General features: G+C 31.5%; 1 protein-coding gene across 1 annotated transcript in view; it reads left to right on the top strand.

Annotated features, from left to right (window-relative positions):
* LOC134722705 (glycine dehydrogenase (decarboxylating), mitochondrial-like) overlaps positions 1-23,069 on the top strand; it is a 44,106-nt gene continuing 21,037 nt past the window's right edge. Inside the window, exons 1-11 of the mRNA XM_063586330.1 lie at positions 1-113; positions 5,097-5,410; positions 12,741-12,819; positions 13,390-13,525; positions 14,344-14,508; positions 15,990-16,067; positions 16,614-16,761; positions 17,454-17,650; positions 18,319-18,415; positions 21,421-21,526; positions 21,705-21,844. Coding sequence (XP_063442400.1) covers positions 5,210-5,410; positions 12,741-12,819; positions 13,390-13,525; positions 14,344-14,508; positions 15,990-16,067; positions 16,614-16,761; positions 17,454-17,650; positions 18,319-18,415; positions 21,421-21,526; positions 21,705-21,844 — 1,347 coding nt within the window. The 5' untranslated portion in view covers positions 1-113; positions 5,097-5,209. The remainder of the gene's footprint in view (positions 114-5,096; positions 5,411-12,740; positions 12,820-13,389; positions 13,526-14,343; positions 14,509-15,989; positions 16,068-16,613; positions 16,762-17,453; positions 17,651-18,318; positions 18,416-21,420; positions 21,527-21,704; positions 21,845-23,069) is intronic.

The following is a 23,069-nucleotide window of genomic DNA, read 5'->3' as shown; positions in this document are numbered from 1 at the left end:
TCCAAAATAGATACAAGTTGTATTAAGTAAAAGATATCCTTTGAAATAATACACTTCTCGTGTAGGTAGTATATCTTACTTTGAACAGCACAATACTTACTTTAATATTAAAGGTAAGCAGTTACTGTAAGATTTTAACATATTCGAGTGCATATACAGCGCCAATACAGCTCATGTCAAAACGCTGAGTTAAATACGGACACATGTATATATTCCAGGATTGAATTATGAGTCAATTATTCTCGAAAAGGGTATTTTTGCTTATATCTCGTGTTTGTGTGGTTATATTTGCTTTCAGGAGCCTGTAATTTAGTGGTTGTCGTTTGTTTATGTATTACATAATACATATTTTTTCGTTCATTTTTTTTACAAAAATAAGGCCGTTAGTTTTCTCGTTTGAATTGTTTTACATTGTCTTATCGGGGCCTTTTATAGCTGACTATGCGGTATCCGGGCTTTGCTCATTGTTGAAGGCCGTACGGTGACCTATAGTTGTTAATGTCTATGTCATTTTGGTCTGTTGTGGATAACGGTTGTCTCATTGACAATCATACCACTTCCTCTTTTTTTTTAAATTCTGCTAAATTGTTCCTTTTAAAATTGTTATATGATGATGACTGATGTACCCATATTTTGACTATTTTATTTATTGTGTCTGTTAATTTAACGCATCAATGTAAATGTAACGGAATTTGATGAGACTGTCATTAAAGTGAGAGGGTTAGCGCTATAGAACCAGGTTTAATCCACCCTTTTCTACATTTGAAAATGTCTGTACCAAGTCAGGAATATGACAGTTCTTGTACATTCGTTTTTGATGCATTTTGTTATTTGATTTTGCCATGTGATTATGGACTTTCCGAATTGATTTTCCTCTAAGTTCAGTATTTTTGTGATTTTACTAAAATATTTCCCTTTTGGATTTATACACCAGATTTGGCACATTAGTATTCTTGCCACCGCAAAAAAGCCAATGCAAAGTAATAAACTTTGTTTTCTGTCAAACTAAATAAGTGACGGTATGATATGTCCACGATTTTGCCGATGCTGTTAGACTCTGCGATAAGCTGTTCTTTGACATCTTTGACCAACCCATATGATGTTTACACTATTATCGTTGAAATTAGATGGGACAGGTTTTGAGCTTTGAGGTATACTAACCGATTTTTATAATGAACTGTTGAGCATAATCGGTTAAAATTTGAATTAAAGTGCATCAAATTTGTGTCGTTCATCTGACGTTTTTTTGAGTTTCATCACGTACGCTACGAACTGACCTTTTTTTTTGCAGGCGGTTATTGACCAAGTGATACACCTCGTTTAGTTTTTCTATGAATCTAAGTCATGCTTTAAATGTAGAAAACCAATTGACTGTAACAAAATGTCTTCAAGAATTTTAAATAAATATATGCGTATTCTCATCACTACATTTCAGCAAATTTTAAAAATATTTAATTAAGATTACGAATTTTCAAATTTTTACTTATTCATTAATAATTCTTTTAAGTCATTTTAAGTTGCTGGAGTCTTAAATTTTTAAAGTTGATTTGATGTATGCTTTATATATATTTCGGTATATTTTTAACTTTGTAATTTCGTGTGTGTACGAACTTGTGTATTTTTGTTTTAACATGTAAAGCGCTTAGAGTAATTGTATTTTTATATAATGCGCTATAAAAATGCCTTGTAATAATAATCACAAACGAAAATCGAACCAGGAACCTTTGTGTAAGTAGTCCGATGCACTAACCACTACACCACGGCTCTCTCAAACCGTTGACCATTTGCTGTGCGTATTTCGTAAATTACATTAACAAAGAAAAAAGAGAAAAGAAAAGGGATTAGTCGAACTTAAAATTAGTTTATACACACCACATGTAAATCACATATTATTCGAACATAATGAATATACTAAAGTAATATGGCTAGAATGGCTGAGAGAATTTACTAAAAACTGTAATGTTCGCTTGAATATATTAATATACCTCCTTCTAATTTATGCAGCTAGATTTTTAATGCGTAACTTAATTGCTTCTTTATTCTTTATTATCTAATACACATCTGAGTTACTCTGCAAACACCAAATAGACCCAGAATGTTGGAAAGGGAGCGGGGGCGACCAAAATAGGCAACTTTTGGAGGTCTGAATTACCGATAAATGTAGCTCATTTAGGGATCGGGCTTCTCGCTGGCTGACCCTCCAAATCAGTCTCTGAATACTACTCATAACTGGGCCTTTTCAATGGTTGATATTGTTTATGATTCATAGGGCCTTTTAAGTTGACTGAACCCGTTAATGCTCTGATAATTGACATAAAATTTTAAAAATAATAGATGTTCTTGTTATGGAACTCATGATTTACAATCGGTACCCAGAAACACGGGATACACGGTAGCTAAAATATGCGAATGAAGTTAATTTATAGGCTTAATATAACTAAACACGAAAGCGCTAAAATGAAGTATGCCATATAGGAAACCATATTTCTCCTATTCAATCATTTTCGTAATTTGCCGTTGACATGCTTTTGACATAAAAGCACTTGTCTCAGAAAATTTTCCTTATATACTTTAATTAATATATCAATGTATATAAGATTATTTCTTTTTCTGAGGCAAGTGCCTGTGTCTTGTCACATGGCACGGACGATTTGATCGGAACTGTTACACAAGCAAAAGGTCATCACCAAATGTGTCCAAGGAAGTTAATTTCAACTCTTATCACTATCGCTAGGTCCGCCACTATTTTTTTTTCTACCTTTCGAGTATTTTTTATGTTCTGCAGCTTTTTTTTCATTGCCGTTAAATTACCAAAAGTAGAAAAAGTATTAAAAAGAACCTTTAGGCTATATTTTTTTTTGAGAGAGAGAGAGAGCTAAAAAGATTGAAATGCCTGAAATTAATCATGCACCAATTTGAACGAAATCGTAACGACTTTAATTGTCTCGTTTGAATAATCTGTTAGTAGGTGTGTCATTTATTCAAATTGTCATTGGACTAAATTTTCCATATGAATAAAGGAAAGGGTGCGTTTTAAAAATAGAAGCAGACCTTATATGAAGAAAATAATTTACAAATAATTGAAATTTAGTAAGGAAAATCTGAAACATTTAAAACAATAATAAATATGCGATTTATTGTTTGCAAATTTTAATTTGTCTAAATTTAGTTCCTCAAAGTCAAACATCATTGTAGGACTGATATAGCTCAATATATAGCTACTCGCACCACTGAAGACGAGGGAATGTTAACACCTGAAAAATTATTTAAAATATTAATTCAAGTTAGGCGACATTGTATCCTGTTGCTCATAGCACGTTTTTTTTAAGTAATCTCTAAAATTTGAGTGGGTTAGGTAAAGGTCATCAATACCCCCCACCCCCCCCCCCCACCCCCACCCCCACCACCACCACCACCACCACCGGTGGTTTCGTTTGGTATATCTCTGATACTGGCCAATATAGGTTTGTTTGATTCTTTCGGGTATCCCTTTTACTTTATGTATTACACACACACACACACACAAACTAAAACATGAAAGGAAATTATTCCAGTTATCAAATCATGACCATTAAAAAGAGAAAACGATCAGGCAATTTGTAGGATTGTCATTTTAACATAAGTACCATTGGCGGGTCCAGGGGGAGGGGGTTCCGGGGGTTGGAACCCCCTTTTTTTGGCCGCCGGATCAATGCATTTGAATAGGGACATATAGTTGTCCTGGGCTGGGAAACCCCCTCCCCCTTTTTGAAATGGCTGGATCCGCCCCTGAGTACCAAGACCTTGCCAACGCGGGTGTGTTACTGTTAATTAATTATCAGTGATAATTAAGGTCAAAACATTGACACGATTGTCCTTTTGTGCATGCTATATAGTTTGTTTTGTCGTAATGTCATATGTACCTGTATGGATATTTTATTGTGTAAATGTATGATATTATGTAATTGTATGTTGTGAGACTTTTAAAATATTGAATCCTATTGAATGCCTGTTTCTGCAATTATTATGACAATGTACTTTGGAGTATTTATTTAGGCGCCATCGATGCATGTATTACATATGTGACTAGTATACTAATATATAATACTATACCAGATTTCATACATAATTTATTTCTAAAAGTGGAAGTTGGTCGTTACTAAACAGTTACCCTAAGCATCATATATATACTATTAATATCATGTCTCCGCAAATACAGACAATCTGTAAAACATCATGTTTTGATCGCATATGAATATCTGAGACTAAAACATGTTTCTCACTGAAAAACTTTTATAAATGCAAGATTTTGGGTCAACTTGAGAATATTAAATCTAATAACACAGGTAAACTAAGATTTTATAGTAAAATGTGCTCATCATTTGACTTGAAAGCTTACTTAAGATTTGATATTAAAAAATATGATAGGTCACTGCTTACAAAAATTAGAATAAGTGCACATTCACTTGAAACTGGGAGGTATAGCAAACCAAAAATTTTAGTAAGTGAAAGATACTGCAAACTTTGTAAAGATAAAGTGGAAGATGAAGTTCATTTTCTTTTACATTGTCCTCTATATAAAGACCTTCGAGAGAAGTTTGATATTTTCAAAAACCTTAATAATGATGATGATATTAAATCAACGATCTATTTACTTAACCCAGTAAATCTAGTTAACACCAGACAAATATGTAGTTATTTAAGTCAAGCTTTTGAAGCTCGTAATAATAATCTAATGTCAGTTGGTCTACCATAAGTATAATACTATGTAATACTGTGATATTATATATATAATTGGTACTTCAAATGTTTTCTTTATGTTGTATTTGCATAAATTGCGGCATGTTTAATGTGTTTATATCTTGGAATACGCATTGTAACATATGTGCTTTGTCCAATAAAATATTTTGAATTTTTGAATTTGAATAGGATCCAGTAATTATTTTAAAAGTAATGCAAAAGTCAATAACAGAAAAGAGGGTTTTTTCTTGTAAACATAATTTATTTGCATTTCCCGTCCGTTGTCGTTTCATCTGTCTTTTAATCATAACCATTTATTTTGGAATCTCGGGTTTTATCCAATTTTACGTTACATCGGTTCTCTTTGTGTTTTTCAGGGATCCAGTCACTCAGTATTGTAAACAGTTAAAACTTTTCAAGGCCACCAACTAAAACTGGCTTATACCGCTTTTACGTTTACAAGCCGAGAAAGGTTTACAGAGGATACAAAATGTACAGAACACATCATTTTGTTCGACTGTCCACGATTGTGAATGGCAGAGCCAGTGGGAAAGTTTTTAGTCCTTCTCCAATCTGTCGATCACTTTCAACGCTTGATAAATTGTATCCTCGGCATGACTCTTTTAGTGAAAGACATATAGGTCCAGGGGCTGAAGAAAAAGCAGAAATGCTAGATTTTCTAGGCTTTAAGGTAAGCCACAAGTTTGGCGGAGAGCACTACTCACATTACTCACTAGATACTTGAAATATTTGCCACTGGACGTTACACAATCAACAATGACAAAATTCAATCAATCTTGTTGAAGGACACAGATCTGACAGTCAAAACAATCAACACTCTTCAAACTAGAAACATTTTTGGACTCAATGTTCTATTTTTCAAATAGCAGTAACACATTTTTTCATTTTCCAATGCAATTTTGAACAGAGCGAGAGGTGTAAATGAAAGGATGCCCCAGCAACACATTTTCAACAAACCTGTACCCTGTTTTGTCGGTAAACGGACAGAAAGTCACAGGACAAAAAGTCACAGGACATAAAGTCACAAATTTGATAGGACAAAAAGTCACAGGACAAAAAGTCACAAATAGTTTGTTGACAATTATTTGAATATATAAGAGAAATATCTTGAAATATTTACCTTTTAATACATATATTCATATTAAAGTGTAGGAAATGTGTCATTATACTTGAAAAATGAAGATTTGTTTTATTTTAATCATGAAGCCATTTAAGTGCAAAGCCACTTTGACATTTTGTTTTTTTAACAATTATTTGATCATCTTTGATATTTTTTGGATAAATTTTGTTTACAATGTTGGTTTATATACAATAGTTCAAGAAAAATACATAAATATTATTGTAGAAATAAGTGTTTTTTATTCACAGAAAATATTCAGAAAAAATGAATTGTGACTTTTTGTCCTGTGACTTTTTGTCCGTGACTTTTTGTCTGTGACTTTTTGTCCTGTGACTTTCTGTCCTACATTCGTTTTGTCTTGTCTTGACCTAGTCAATAAACAGGTCTTCAGTATGCTGTTTCTGCTGATTAGGTCAGTTTAAGGGGAATCATATATCATGTACAGTCATTGGACAAAAGTGAGTTCCCAGTCAAAAAAAGTCCTATCATTTCAACTAAAATCGATATTTTTCAAAAAATTATTACGAAGTAACCGTATGAGCGATTTTCATAATATAGATACCAGAAGATGTAGAAATGTCTGAAGTTGTATTGTTTATTTGGTTAGAATATTATTCATGCTCATTTTGATTTTCTGAAGAGATTAACACAAAGAAAAATATTTCTTGAAAAGTTTGCTATTATTCTAACCAAATTAAAATCGTAAACATTTGCATTTGTGTTTAACTATTCAAATGATGAAAACGAAACTTAAGAAAATTATGACTAAATAAACAATAAAACTTCAGACATTTTTACATCTTTTTTTAAAGGCAAATGAGTGGCAATTGATATGAGAAATCATTTGCATGCTTGCAAACTTTTCAAAACATCATTTAGCTTGTATATCACAAGAGGATCTAATGCTCCTCTTATATTGTCATCAGATTTTTTGTCTCAACTTGACATAGTTGAAGTTTGATATGCTGTTTCCAGCAATAATTAATTTGTGATTAGGCAAAAAAAATTATATATGTGTGTTTCCATCTACATCTTTAAACAAATAGGGTAGGAAGATAGGGATTTCTTTACCATGTCAGAGCTCGAGTCTATGAGAGGGACATTCTGGCATTCTGACTAGAACAGTGCTTATTGAAAAATTATAAAAAAACAATAGGTTAGGCTATTTTTTAGCTTAAAAAATAGGGAGCCCTGGAGGGTAGGATAAAAGGAAACACACATTTTTTTTTAATTTGGCCTTAGGTCTAGTTTATAGTGAATCACTAGTGGTATAAAGTCAATGATATTTGGTATGCAGTTGAATCAAAATTGCGAAAAGGACATAGTCTAATAATCTAATACTTTTATTCTTTATTAAAAAGAAGATGTAGTATGCTCGCCAATGAGACAACTCTCCAAAAGAGACGAAATGACACAGAAATTAACAACTGTACAGTTGTACATGTATGTCACTGTAAGGCCTTCAACAATGAGCAAAGCCCATACAACAAGCTAAAAAAGACCCCAAAATGACAAATATAAAATAATTCAAATGAGAAAACTTATGGTTTAGTTTAGGTACTAAAAAAATGAATGAAAAATAAATATGTAACACATCAACAAACTACAACCACTGAATTACAGGCTCCTGACTTGGAATAGGCACATACATGTAGAATGTGGCAGGATTAAACATGTTAGCGGGATCCCAAACCCTCCCCTAACATGGGACAGTAGTGTAACAGTACAACATAAGAATTTGTTTGTATGATTATGTACATGTATGTGATGAAATATCCTTTTAACTCATTTGAAAGCCTGTTTTGAGATGAAATTTATTATGATTTTACATGTGTATTATAACTAGTTTTGGCACATCTCATTTCCATGGAGATTTCAATGTGAATGGCATTATACACCATTTTACCCTTCAACTTGAATAGTTCATGGACTTTTAAACTTTGCATAGTTTAAATGTTGATGTTTGTTTTGTTTGAGGTCAGTTTTTAAAGGGAATCACTTATAAATGATAAGTCATTGGTATTTAACATGTTGTTGTATTATTGGCAGTTATTGTGTCTACAACTTCAAATTCACTGGCATGCATACCTTGAAAAAGAGTAATTTTCCTTCACTTTGATAATTTTCCTTCACTTTAATACTTTCCCATCTTTTGTTATAAAACCCTTAGACTTTGGTTACCATTAAATTTTCTTGCATACAGTCTTTTTCGAAGAAACACAACTTTTGTTTTTGTATTGCTTACATGTACATGTAGGTTACATCTGATATGTTCCTTACATTGTAACTATACATGTAATCCCCTTCCCTTTCATGAATGTGACCTACCGAATAATACTATTTACCGGATTTGTAATCACATACATTTGTAAGCAACAGGACGGGTGCCACATGTGGAGCAGGATCTGCTTACCTTCCAGAGCACCTGAGATCACCCCAAGTTTTTGGTGGGGTTCATGTTGTTTATTTTTAGCTCACCGGGCCCGAAGGGCCAAGTGAGCTTTTCTCATCACTTGGCGTCCGTCGTCCTTCGTCTGTCGTTACTTTTTACAAAAATCTTCTCCTCTGAAACTACTTGGCCAAATTAAACCAAACTTGGCCACAATAATCATTGATGTATCTTGTTTAAAATTTGTGTTTTGTTACCCGGCCAACCAACTAAGATGGCCGCCATGGCTAAAAATAGAACATAGGGGTAAAATGCAGTTTTTTGCTTATAACTCAAAAACCAAAGCATTTAGAGCAAATCTGAAATGAGTTAAATTGTTTATCTGGTCAAGATTTATCTGTCCTGAAATTTTTAGATGAATCAGACAACCCATTGTTGGGTTGCTGTCCCTAAATTGGTAATTTTAAGGAAATTTTACTGTTTTTGGTTATTATCTTGAATATTATTATAGATGGAGATAAACTGTAAACAGCAATAATGTTCAGCAAAGTAAGATTTACAAATAAGTCAACATGACCAAAATGGTCAGTTGACCCCTTTAGGAGTTATTGCCCTTTATAGTCAATTTTTAACCTTTTTTCGCAAATCTCCATGATCCTTTACAAAAATCTTCTCCTCTGAAACTACCAGGCCAAATTATTCCAAACTTGGCCACAATCATCATTGATGTATCTAGTTTAAAATTTGTGTTTTGTTACCCGGCCATCCAACCAAGATGGTTGCCATGGCTAAAAATAGAACATAGGGGAAAATTCAGTTTTTGGCTTATAACTCAAAATCCAAAGCATTTACCGTATTTGGGCATGTATAGTCCGCACTTTTTTTCCTTAAATATGTAGTTTGTACAAGGGTTGCGGACTATACACAACTATAGACGGTTTCCGAAATTTATTAAAAAAAAAAATTTTTTTTTATTTTTTTTTCTTAAATTTCGTTTTTCTGCATCAACAATGTATATTGGAGACGTTTATTGTATTTACTTCATTTAATTCTTATTCTTTTATTCTTTTTTAACTTTTTCAAAATTGATTATACAAAGTAAAGGTGTGACATCCTGGAGAGGTAATTAAGGATTAAGTATGGGTGTGTAGCAATTAAATAATGATGTCAAGTTTTGACAGGTGTTAAATATTATAATCCCAGGCAATAAAACAACATAATCAATGAAAGGATTATATAAGATTAAATAGTTTGAAAATTTTGATTACTGCTAAATAATTTAGATAAATGTTTGATCTCTTTTTTCTTTTGTTTCATAATATTCAAATTATTTCTGTTATATTATATATCAGCTTGGACATACTTAGACACATGTTGATTTTAAAATGAATCTCTTGATTAATAACTACTTATATAAAATTATTAAATATTAACTACCTGATGAAAAGTTCTATCATTTCATTTTCTTATGAAATAAATAAAACATAATTATTTTTTTTTTTTAAATACATGGAGAATAGCTCTCTTTCAATGGATTTTTACAGTGAACTAGACTTTTACAATAATTTTTTTTTTTTTTTTTTTTTTTTTTACAAAACTTTTTTTCTCGTTTTTAAGGGGATGTAAAGGGGGTGCGGACTATACATAAATGCGTACTATACACGGCTGAATACGGTAGAGCAAATCTGACAATGAGTAAAATTGTTTATCTGGTCAAGATCTATCTGCCCTGAAATTTTTAGATGAATCAGACAACTCGTTGTTAGGTTGCTGCCCCTAAATTGGTTATTTTAAGGAAATTTTGCTGTTTTGGGTTATTATACTGAATATTTTTATAGATAGAGATAAACTGTAAACAGCAATAATGTACAGCAATTTAAGACTCAAAAATAAGTCAAATGACCAAAATGGTCAATTGACCCCCTAAGAAGTTATTGGCCCTTATAATCAATTTTTAACAATTTTCATAAAATTTGTAAATTTTTACTAACATTTTCCACTGAAACTACACAGACAAGTTCATTATAGATAGAGATAATTGTAAGCAGCAAGAATGTTCAGTAAAGTAAGATGCACAATCACCTAAACACAATTTTGTCATGAACTGTCTGCTTCCTTTGTTTAATTCACATATATCAAGGTGAGCGACACAGGCTCTTTAGAGCCTCTAGTTAAGTTTTCTATGTTGTGTCATGTGTACTTTTGTTTTTCTGTTTGTTTTAGATTTATGAGTTTGACTGTCCCTTTGGTATCTTTCGTCCCTCTTTTACAAGCCCCAGAAAGAAATCAGTCCATCATGGCTATTGAGCATGTGAACTTGTTAAGATATTTTATATTCTATTCTAGATTTTGAAACTTTTTGAACTATTTTAATTTGCAATGATGAAACAGCAAAGCAATGATTTTTGGATTATTATTGTGTACCTGAATACCCCCTCTTTAAAGTTCAAACATTTTTTTAAGACTCTTCTTTGAGACACAGAAAGATTTTCCAAATGTCTTCAAGTTAGTCCAGTTCTTATACATGAAATATGAAAGCAAAGGAGAATGAATAACTGACAATTGCAAAATATTGATTTATCAGATTATTTTAATGTATTTATTAAAAGAAGGACAATCAATCCATTATACATGTACAATCTCATTTTAATTGCTTTAAGTAAGGTTCTGGAACCAAATATAATTTTGCTTAACCTAGTTGGTAGTTACATAGGTCATGTACTTTTTTTTTTTTTTTTCCTTTCAACATGTTCAATAAAATACATTTTTGAATGAAAAGTACAAGAAGTTGTATGAAAATTGATGATGCAATATGATTTATGATATAAACTACATGTATGACCTTTTGAAATGTGTGGGCTTTAAGGGTTTATCCAAATTTGAAAAACGACTACAAAACAGATTTAGAATAAATTAAAAACATGATGTTTGTGGGTGCTACTATTTATTCAACTGCATCAATATTGTTATGCCAGATTTTGTAAATTTTCATACATGTAATTGAAATTTACATAATAAAATTGTTTACTCAAAATATAAAATTAAGAATTATTTGTATATCAATTCAATAGTTATTGCTAAAAATATTTTATGTTAAATTAAGGTTTTTCCCTGCCATTTGGCATTAAAAAGAGTAGGTATAGGTCATGTGTTGGTACATGTACGTACAATGTAGGTTGGTAAAATAATTTATTTTTGACCATATTTTTTATAGACTAGGTACATGATATACATGTAGGGAAACAGTTTTGACTTGAATTATTACCATGATCACAGAGAAATTAAAAAAAAATGTTGTATATATCTTTTATGCTTATTCAAAAAATGTTCAATTTTTAAAGTATTCATGTAGACATGAAAATAAAAGTGCCAAAATTGATACTTCATTTAATTTCATGTATAAATTGTATATTATATAAGAATTTGATATTTTATTGTGTGCTCAAGCATATATATATACCTCAGTATTAGCTTGCAAAGGTAAAGAAAGCATACAGTTCATATTCAGAAATTATGAATAATAGTTATAAGGACAAAGGAAATTGTTAAAAGTTCTAGATAAAAAAAAGCACTTATAATATTACTATATTACATTAGTAAATATTCTTATTCAAAGGATGTATCATGCATTTAAAATATTATTGTTATCATTCGTTAACAAGGTTTAAACCTACTCTAAAGAAAATATTAGGTGTATGCCCTACTTTCCTTAAAACTTTATGCCCGACTTTTCTCAAACCTTTGTGCCCCACTTTCTTCAAAACTTTATGCCCCACTTTACCCATACCTTTGTGCCCCATTTTCCCCAATACTGACTTAGTTTGGTAAAACATGTTAAAAGGAACAATAATTTTGTTCAGAGATTTTCAATTTAGTAAAAAGTAACATAAGACTTATCTTTGCTTGTGCTTCACTAATGTTTTGTTCAAGTTGCATAATCTAACTTTTCTTATCATTCTTAAAGTAACTAATTATGAAAATTAATATAAGGCTAAGATACCATTGGCAACACATATCATGCATATAGAAGATTATTAAAAGTTGAAATTAAACCAGTTTACTGTTTTGAAGTTGAGGAAGAATAAAGGATGCAGACTCATCTGTACCAAATTCATTTAAAAGGGAACCCCATTATTTTTATTTTCAGAATTATTGCTATTAAAGGGAAACATTTCTTTAAGAATAGGCATAACAGTTTGTAAAAGTTACATTGTTTTTTGTTGTAATATTCTAAAATGTTACATTGTTTTTTGTTGTAATATTCTAAAATGTTACATTGTTTTTTGTTGTAACATTCTAAAATGTTACATTCTTTTTTGTTGTAATATATTGTTTTTTGTTGTAACATTCTAAAATGTTACATTCTTTTTTGTTGTAATACATTGTTTTTTGTTGTAATATTCTAAAATGTTACATTCTTTTTTGTTGTAATATATTGTTTTTTGTTGTAATATCCTAAAATGTTGTAACATTAATTACTATCTGTTATAGAATATGAAAGAGATGATAACCAAAACAGTTCCAGCAAGTATTCTGATGGATAGAGAATTAAGGATGGAAGAACCATTAGGTAAATTGTGTATTCTGCACAGTGTTTACTTACTAATATTAATTTATAGGAATCCATAGACTAATAGTTTTTAAGTTGAAACACAAAGACAAGTACCAATTATCAGGTTGTCTACATGTTGATGCATTATTGTATAATATCAGCTGCGTGTCACAGCGAACGAGATCAAAAAGCCTTCATATTGTGGTGAGCAGCTGATATTTTTCAATCTCAATATGCAGATAACCCGATAACAGATTTATCGGACTGTATTTATGGCTTTTAAAAATGTTTTCTATATTTCAACAGCAACTGGAAGTTGACTTAAAGGTTCGGGTCAAAAGTTTCAACCTTGGTTCAAACATTATAACGACACTGATATGTCCGGCTTAAAGTTGTTAAGGCAGTGTCACTGTATTTGTCGTCACAAAGCCTTGAAATGGAATAATATTAAGGAACTGAGCAGAGTGATATAGGCATTGGGACGACCGATAATGGGGCTTACAAGTCTTGTCCATTTGATATTGATTTGACCATATGTAATGATTTAGTGATTCTCATTTTTAAATGAAATATATATTTAATCAACAGGTGAAACAGATTTAATAGAAAAATTATACTCCATGGCTTCAAAAAACCAAGTATGGCGAAGTTATATTGGAATTGGCTACTACAATACATATACACCTACTACAATACTTAGAAATATATTTGAAAATCCAGGATGGTAAGTGAATGAAAAGGATTATTCTTCATAATCATAAATGAATAATAAATATATAAGGAGACGGTTGGATGATTGAAATTATTTCACATAGAAATATCCATAATCATATAACCATATGAAATTCTTTGTTTATTTGGATATACATGCATGTGCACATGAATTGCAAAATTGATTGAAGTAAAATAAATAATAAAATTGAGAATGGAATTGGGGAATACATCTAAGAGACAACAACCTGACCAATGAGCAGCTAACAGCTGAAGGCCACCAAAGGGTCTTCAACACCGCAAGAAAATCCTGAACCCAGAGGTGGGCCTCAGCAGGCCCTAAAACAAAAATGTGTACTATTTTTGATTGAAAATGGACATCATACTCAACTTCAAAACATATAAATGAACTAATATTGAAAAAATCACACAGGACTAACAAATGCCAGCAGATCCTGATTTGGGACAGGCTCAAAAATGCAGCATGGTTAAATATGTTTTGTTAAACTCAAACATATACCTCTAGCCAATGTAGACACACAAAAAATGGACCTCAGTCATGACAAAATGTAAAACCATTGAAAGAGAAAACCAACAGGCCTGATTTATGGCAAAACATGATGAGGCAGCAACCAAAACCAACCAGTGTATTACAGACTCCTAACTTGGGACAGGCACATGAAGGATTTTTGCTGGGTTAAACATACTTGTACAACCCCTCCCGCAGGACTCTTTTTGCTGAAAACTTTTAAATAAAGTACTTGCATTTTCTTACCATTTTATATGTTTGTAAGTTGATGTAAGATAATAAAGGGCTAATATATTTTGAAGGACTACACAGTATACACCATATCAGGCAGAATTAGCCCAAGGCAGACTAGAAAGTTTATGTAATTACCAAACAATGATATGTGATCTGACAGCTCTACCTATAGCCAATGCTTCACTCCTGGATGAGGCGACTGCTGGGGCAGAGGCCATGCAGTTATGTTACAGGTAGGATACATAATAATAGAACATAATGTCATATACCTAACAGTTAAAGTGGGGATCAGTCCTAGTAGGGATAGCTTGCTGTTTATTTTATCGGCATCTGCATGTTTTCCTGAAAAAATGAGCGACTGGATTTTGCACCTTGTATTTTGTTTCATTGCTTAGTGATTTTAAGGTTATAATGGCAAAGTTACAACAGATATTTACCAATGTAGGGAAAACACACCAATTTATAAACTAAATGATAGCTCTTTTGGTCAGCAAATGTTAAATAATGGCATAAGGACCATATGAGCTACAGTTCTGTAGGTAAATAGATTGAATAATTCAACAGTGACATATCTAGAAATTACAAGAAAATGATGATGTTTTATATTTGGGGAATGATATTTAGCATGCTTTGTTAAATTACCAAGTTAGAATCTTGATCTTTCCAATATCAGAATGAAATACTTTTTCAACTATCTTTTTTAAAACAAAAATGGTTCAGTAGAGCATTTAATGCATTTAAAGAGAAGAAGAAAATCAATAATCAGTCTCACACATATCTGTAGTTAATGTTGTATAAAATGTTTATGTTAATTCAAATTCGCTATTTGGATCAGTTATCACTAAGAAGTTCACTGTGCTAGATCTCATAGATCTCAGTAGTTTATGTCTAATAAAGACTAGATATAAATTCATAATGCTTCTTGCGTGAAATGCCTTTAATTGCAAATTCATATAGAAAATGTATAAAAATTTAATTAGAGGGATTACACAACGTCAGAGTGGGCGTGTCGCCATAAAAATTGACAAATTGGAAATAAAACTAATACTTTTAACCAATCAGAAGACATTAAATACACCAAATTTATTTATTATCTGATATTTGAAATATATTGGTAAAAGTAAATAAACAGTTAACACAGAGATATGTTTTTGCCTTTGTAAAGTTAAATTTGTATAATTGAACTTTTAATACACAATGCTTTATATATATTCAAGTCAATGAAACATGACTGAAAGTGTAGGGTCAAATTATCTCCCTGGAAATGAGAATTGTGATATAACTGTGTACCAAAACCGATGACTTGTAAGCAGTTTTACTACCTACATGTAAACACAAACACAAACACCAACATGTAAAGTAAAAAGTTACAAAGTCTATTAACCATGACCTAGTAAATGAGGCAATATACTCTTCATGGAAATGAGATTTGCAAATGCCCTATATACCTACATACCAAATGTCATTGAGTTTCCATTTGAAGTTATTTTTAACTGACCTAATCATTAACTTTATCATGTCAACTATGCAAAAGTTTCAAAGTCAATAAACAATTACTGCGGGGGCCTGGCAAATACATTCCATGGATATGTGATGTGCAATTGCTTGTACAACTGCATAATTGATTTTTTTTAAAGCCATATACATTTTTGATCTTATTACAGCTGGTTATATTGATTTTTATCCGAAATTGATTTTATTGTTTTGTTTTTAGATACAACAAAAGGAGGAAGTTTTTCATTGACCATAAATGTCATCCACAGACTATTGGAGTTATTGAAACCAGAGCAAGGTATACACATGTATATAAACAAAGCAAATTTGCAAGGACTTTTTGATGAATAAAGGGAGATTTTTTTAATCTATGTGTCTGTATATCACATTCAAGAAAAGATGAAAAGCAGATGAGATTTCCAAAATGTAACTTCCCTTAAAAATACATCAACATATAAATTATCAAAAATTTAAGCTCAAAGTATGAAACCAGGTTGGAAAGTTTTTCATGTTAAGTCTTGAGCTCAAAATTGAACCAAATGCAAAACATTGGAATATCACTTTTTTCTTATATGGTAACATAAAGACTTTTAGATGTCTCAATGTTTTCTTGGACAATTCTATATGTCTTTTACAAATAACTATATGTACAACTTTTTCTTCTTTTTCATGTATTCTCGACATAAGTCAAGTCTGAATAGAAAAAGCACTATAATTTGAATAACAAAATTTATCTTATAACTAGCATTTCTTTTGCCTGAGCCTATGCTTAAAGCTAAACAAAATCTCTGATTTTCTGATTGTGGAGTTGTGATTGTGGTGATAAATTTTGTTCTTATTACAGTGCTCTTGGTATAGAGGTGGAGAGAGTAGATTGGCACAAGATGGATTTGTCGAACCGTGATGTGTCAGGTCTATTGATTCAGTATCCAGACACAGAAGGCAATGTTGTAGACTATGGGGAACTTATTGCTGAAGCTCATGCCAATGGGGTACATATAAAGCCATGACATTTTATTATTAGATTTTAATTTATCCCTATCCTGAATTGTGATATGATCTTTAAGTATTTTTCGTGTCTGCCACAAAATTGTAGAAGTAAGATATTCCCCTAGCTTTTTACTGTGTTGAATCACTAATGTTAGGTCAATTACATCTTGTGTGCTGTTGTAGAAGAATAAACATGTCCCATTTTCATGAAAATTATTTGGTCATGGCCCTTCAGCTTTGTAATCATCAAAGAGTCATCCCCAGACACTGTCAATTAGATGTTTAGAGGTTACCCATTTTTATTTGTCTTAACTTTTCTGCTAAAGCACATAAATAACTTCAATAACAAAGTTCCTTTGAAGCTTTTTTTTTTAGGGACCATTTATGTCAGTTTACTTTCTATTCTTCAATAATTTCTAAATTAGTTATGTCTGAAAAATTACTATAAACAAAATAACCACATTCCTTCAGTAGGAATACTAATGAAACAACTATCATATTGGGAGCCAAAGAATATGAAAATCAATATGTTAAAATACACTGATTCTAATGGGAACTTTATTTCATGCCTTTTATTAGTATGAAGTAAGGAAAATCAAGGTTTAAAGTTTAATCCATCCAAATAATAGCTTTATTCTAACCTGTCTTACAGCACTTCTTATGTCTTTGATAATGTGTACATTTTATTTTACAGACTTTAGTTGTATGTGCGACAGATTTAATGGCTCTAACATGCCTCCGACCCCCTGGAGAGTTCCAGGCAGATATGGCAGTAGGGTCCAGTCAGAGATTTGGTATACCAATGGGTTATGGTGGGCCTCATGCTGGCTTCTTTTCATGTAAACACCAATTTATGAGGTTAATGCCGGGAAGGATGATCGGAGTAACAAGGTAGTGTAAATGCTGTGCCGTCCATTGAATTGTTACTCAATAAAATTGCTATACTTATCATGAAGAATTGTGAAGAAAACTGGTTTTATGTGGTCATATCAGGTAAACATTGGTTTTCAAATAATTTTGAAAATTTGCCAGCATTTGTGATATATTGAAGTATTTCATAGTATTGATAATAAAATAAATGTTTTTGGTTTGATTGTAGGATTGATGAGACTCCCCTTTGATTAAAGGTTTCCATACATACAAAACATTGCAGTTGTTCAGTTTGAACCTGTTACTCAGGATATTTTCAAAATGTTGAAAAGTTTTATTTATTTGCAATTGCAGTTGTCTATAAAATCATATAATTGAATATTTTTACAGCAACTCTTTAATATATTCTTATTTGCTAATTATTTGAAATTGTTGTGTGTGTTTATTATTACGCATTTAAAAAAAAAATTGACATTGTGAAATTAGATATCACAATTTCAGTTAAATCTGTATTTAGATACATGTATCAGAGAGGACAATCTTTTTAATGCAATACTCAGTCAGTTGTGTTATTCCAATAACGTTGTGTTATATGAATAACATTAAAAAAAATATATCGCAATAATTTCTGACTTTACAGTAAATTAAATTTTGAAAAATCATTTAAATGTTTATGTTTATTATTTTAGAGATGCTAGAGGCAATAATGCTTACAGACTGGCTTTACAGACAAGAGAACAACATATCCGTAGAGACAAAGCTACCAGTAACATATGTACAGCACAGGTATTATATATCCTAACATTGTACAAAGCTTAGAAAAATAATAATTGTGGATTCTTGGTTTCATCTGACCTTAGTATGGGTATTTAAGATTTTCATGTGTTTCCATCTTTTCTGAATTTCCTCATTAATAATTGCTCCTTAAAATCATTACAAAATGACTGAAAGGTGTAAAAACCCAAAATATAGCAGGGGCTGATCCAGCCATTTTAAAAAGGGGGGGGGGATCCCAACCCAGGCCAAAGGTAGAGTTCCAACTTTATGTCCCCATTCAAATGCATTGATCAGCCAAAAAAAACCGGGGGGTTCCACTGGATCCGCCAATGTATAGCTCATATCTAATAGATTCTTTTCTGTCAATAGTATTTTTTCCTTACAAATTTATTAATACAAGTAAACATAATTTTTATGAAAAATAATGTTGAATTTGAGTTCATTAGCAATCTTTCCTTGAAACTGTCAAGTACTTTTTAGGATGGAAAGAAACTTTTATTGAAAATTAATTAAAATTGCTCACTACATTACTATATATATAATGCTTTATATTGGTAGTGTTTGTACGAGTGTTTTAAGTCACATGCTTATTTTTACAAATGAATGAGTTGTATGTGTGCACATGCAAACTAATAGTATTATATGTACAACCTAACAAGTATATCCATTTTATAAATATTAGTTATGATATGTATTTCTCATTCTCAACTTTCATTTTCATTATTTTTACCAATTTTTAGTTGAAATCATTTCATATATGTTCTTGTTTTTGTTTTTCTTTCAAAATATGCTTTTTACTTTCTGTTTAAAAAAAATAAAAATGAAGGCAGAAAAACCAGCCAGCATATTTTTCATGATTTTGTTTTCTTTAAAAAAAACTGCAATTATTTATCATTCTTTTATTCGATCGTATTGAATTTTAAAGATAGTGATAAGACACTGATCTCCAGACACTTAGTTTCACTGTTCTATAATTATGCAGTGCAAAGATACCTTAAAATAGTCGTGTAAACAAGTGCAAAAATTAGTAAATAAATGGTTTGAGTCCAGCTTTTTACTGAAGTATTTGTGTATTTCAGGTTACTTGTATTTACATGTAAGTAATCTGAACCCTAAATGTTTACCATTCTTGTTAAAATTGAAAGTATGCAAAGAAGGAAATCTTTGTGTCCTGTAAAATCATGCAACAATGTTTAGGTTTGATGAAATTTTGATACATTTTATACTGTAATTTATGCACTAGAGTATTTATTCAGGTAAGACATAAATTAAGTTTCAAAGATCTTTTTGTTAAAAATTCCACACCCTTTTGTAGCCACTGCTATAAGAATTATTTTTTGCACAAAAGCCTACCATACACATTTTCCCCCGTACATAAGCTATATTATCTGAAGAAGAAAACATCACTGCAGCTGGCTTTGGCATTGTATAATATGCTTTGCTGAAAAACCCTGAAATACAAGCTTGATTATAAGGGGACTGTTTTTATGCCCCACCTACGATACACCTAGTAGTAGAGGGGCATTATGTTTTCTGGTCTGCGTCCGTTTGTTCGTTTGTCTGTTCGTCCCTTTGTCCTGCTTCAGGTTAAAGTTTTTGGTCCCAATTTCATAGTTCACTGAACATAGAAAATGATAGTGCAAGTTTCAGGTCAAAGTTTTTGGTCAAGGTAGTTTTTGATGAAGTTGAAGTCCCATCAACTTGAAACTTTGTACACATGTTCCCTATGATATGATCTTCCTGATTTTAATGCCATATTAGAGTTTTGACTTCAATTTCACGGTCCTGAACGTTGAAAATTATAGTGAAAGTTTCAGGTTAAAGTTTTTGATGACGTTGAAGTCCAATACTTGTAACTTATTATACATGTTCCGTTTGTTATTATCTTTCTAATATAAATGACAAATAAGAGTTTTGACTCCAATTTCTCGGTCCACTAAATATAGAAAAATGGACACATTCTTGTTAAACTATAGTAAAGATATTTTGTTGAAGGCCACACAGTGACATAAAGTTATTTACTTCTAAATCATTCTGTCTCTGGTGGACAGTTATCTCATTGGCAATCACATCAATTTTTATGCCCCATTTATGGGCATTATGTTTTCTGGTCTGTGTGTCTGTCCGTCTATGTTCGTTCGTTCGTCTGTACACCTGCTTCAGGTTAAAGTTTTGGTTAAAGTTTTTGGTCAAGGTAGTTTTTGATGAAGTTGAAGTCCAATCAAGTTGAAACTTAGTAAACATGTTCCCTATGATATGACCTCTAATCAAACAGATGCCATAGTCTTACTTCATGGAACTTTCCATCAGTGTAAAATCTGCAACACTGCAAGGCTAGTCAATAAGCTATCTGGAAAGAAGTAACAAATTTATAGGATGTTTACTGTAATCAAGCATTTTATCCACTAGCATTGAATTTTTGTAAGAAACTAATGAAAAAGTGCATTTACAAAATTTGGCAGATTTTTAAGATAAAAAGTTGTCAAAATTATTATAACTATTTCAAAATCATTGAAAAAATGTGTAGTTGTAACAAACTTTTAGTTGTAACAAGTGTTTGCCTATGTTCAATTTACTTGTGGTTTTAATTATGGTTTTCATAGATTATGAAAATCTTCAGGTCAGTTCTATTTTAATGAATTGATTAGGACTAACAAAAGAGGTAATTAGGAAAACCCTGAACTTAAAATAGAGACCAATTGAAAAAGAGCAGATTGAACTTAAACCCTATATAAAATAAACATCATTATTTGGAAATATATCGTTTCAAAAGATAACAGTTAGGATTTTTTTAGTATTTTATACAGTGAAGTGTTGAAATAGAATATGAATTTCAAGATTTTTATTTCAACTTACATCCTGGACGTTACGTATTCTAGAAATCTATCTTGAAACCCCAGAAAGATGATTCTTATGGGATGAGGTGAATGTTATTCTTCATGATTAGAATTAATAAAAAAAATAAACTCAATTAAAAAAATTTGTACATAATTACATTTAATTTTGTATTTCAGGCATTGCTAGCTAATATGTCGGCTATGTTTGCTGTTTATCATGGTCCTGATGGCCTACGTCACATTGGTAACAGAGTTCATAATGCTGCAGTTATCCTAGCTGAAGGTGATTTTCATAATTCTATTCAAATAATTTTATTAGGGCCCTTGTGAGGCTCAGAAGCTAAAAAAAATCTTTTAAAACATGTACAAATTAAGCTATGCAAGCACTTTCAATGTGTTATATTTTGGCAGTTAGTGAGTATTTCAATACGTATATTTTATGTTTATAATTTTGATTTCAGGTTTGAAAAAGGCAGGACACAGAATGGATATGAAACAATTCTACGATACTTTGTATTTTTGGCCCAAAAATGGACAGGCAGAAATTGTAAACAAAGCAATGAAAAAGAAAATAAATTTCAGATACTATTCTGATGGTCATGTATGTATATATACTTTTTACTTACCTTTATCTGTATTGATTACTATTCATTCCTTCAAACTGATACTTTGCTGCTGTCATCTGTCATCTGTCCATATATTATGTATTAAATTAAGGAAATATCTACAAATCTGAAATCACTGTCCATTTTAACCATAATTGACCAATATTGTGTGAATTTTTCGGGATATTGGCTTAAATCAGCTAAAAATATATAAGAAAATTAAAATATGTACTGTTCGTCCAAATTTTAAGGAATAAATATATTTATGATCTCCATAGTTTTTGTTAAGAAATTTTGTATTTTGCATAATATCTTTTTAGCTCACCTGGCCCAAACGGCCAAGTGAGCATTTCTCATCACTTGGCGTCCGTCATCGTCTGTCGTCTGTCGTCCGTCGTCCATCGTCATTAACTTTTACAAAAATCTTCTCCTCTGAAACTACTGGGCCAAATCGAACCAAACTTGGCCACAATCATCATTAGGGTATCTAGTTTAAAAAGTGTGTCCGGTGACCTGGCCAACCATCCAAGATGGCTGCCATGGCTAAAAATAGAACAATGGGGTAAAATGCAGTTTTTGGCTTATAACTCAAAAACCAAAGCATTTAGAGCAAATCTGACATGGGGGTTAAATTGTTACTCAGTTCAAGTTATTTCTGCCCTGAAATTTTCAGATGAATTGGACAACTGGTTGTTGGGTTGCTGCCCCTGAATTGGTGATTTTAAGGAAATTTTCCTGTTTTTGGTTATTATCTTGAATATTATTATAGATAGAGATAAATCCCGCAAAAAGGTTCAGCAAAGAAAGATTTACAACTAAGTCAACAGGACCAAAATGGTCAGATGACCCCTTTAGGAGTTATTGCCCTTTATAGTCCATTTTTAACCATTTTGTGTAAATCTTAGAAATCTTTTACAAAAATCTTCTCCTGAAACGACTGGGCCAAATTAATCCAAACTTAGCCACAATCATTATTGGGGTATCTAGTTTAAAAAATGTGTCCAATGACCCGGCCATCCAAGCAAGATGGCCGCCTGTGCTTAAAATAGAACATAGGGGTAAAATGCAGTTTTTGGCTTATAACTCAAAAACCAAAGCATTTAGAGCAAATCTGACACGGGGTATAATTGTTTATCAGATCAAGATCTATCTTGTCCTTAAATTTTCAGATGAATTGAACAACCCATTGTTGGGTTGCTCCCCCTAAATTGGTGATTTTAA

Source organism: Mytilus trossulus, chromosome 1 (assembly GCF_036588685.1).
Source record: "Mytilus trossulus isolate FHL-02 chromosome 1, PNRI_Mtr1.1.1.hap1, whole genome shotgun sequence".
In the NCBI taxonomy this organism is placed as follows: Eukaryota; Metazoa; Mollusca; class Bivalvia; order Mytilida; family Mytilidae; genus Mytilus; species Mytilus trossulus.
Note: the sequence above shows the minus strand (reverse complement) of the source record. Positions and strands in the feature narration are given on the sequence as shown.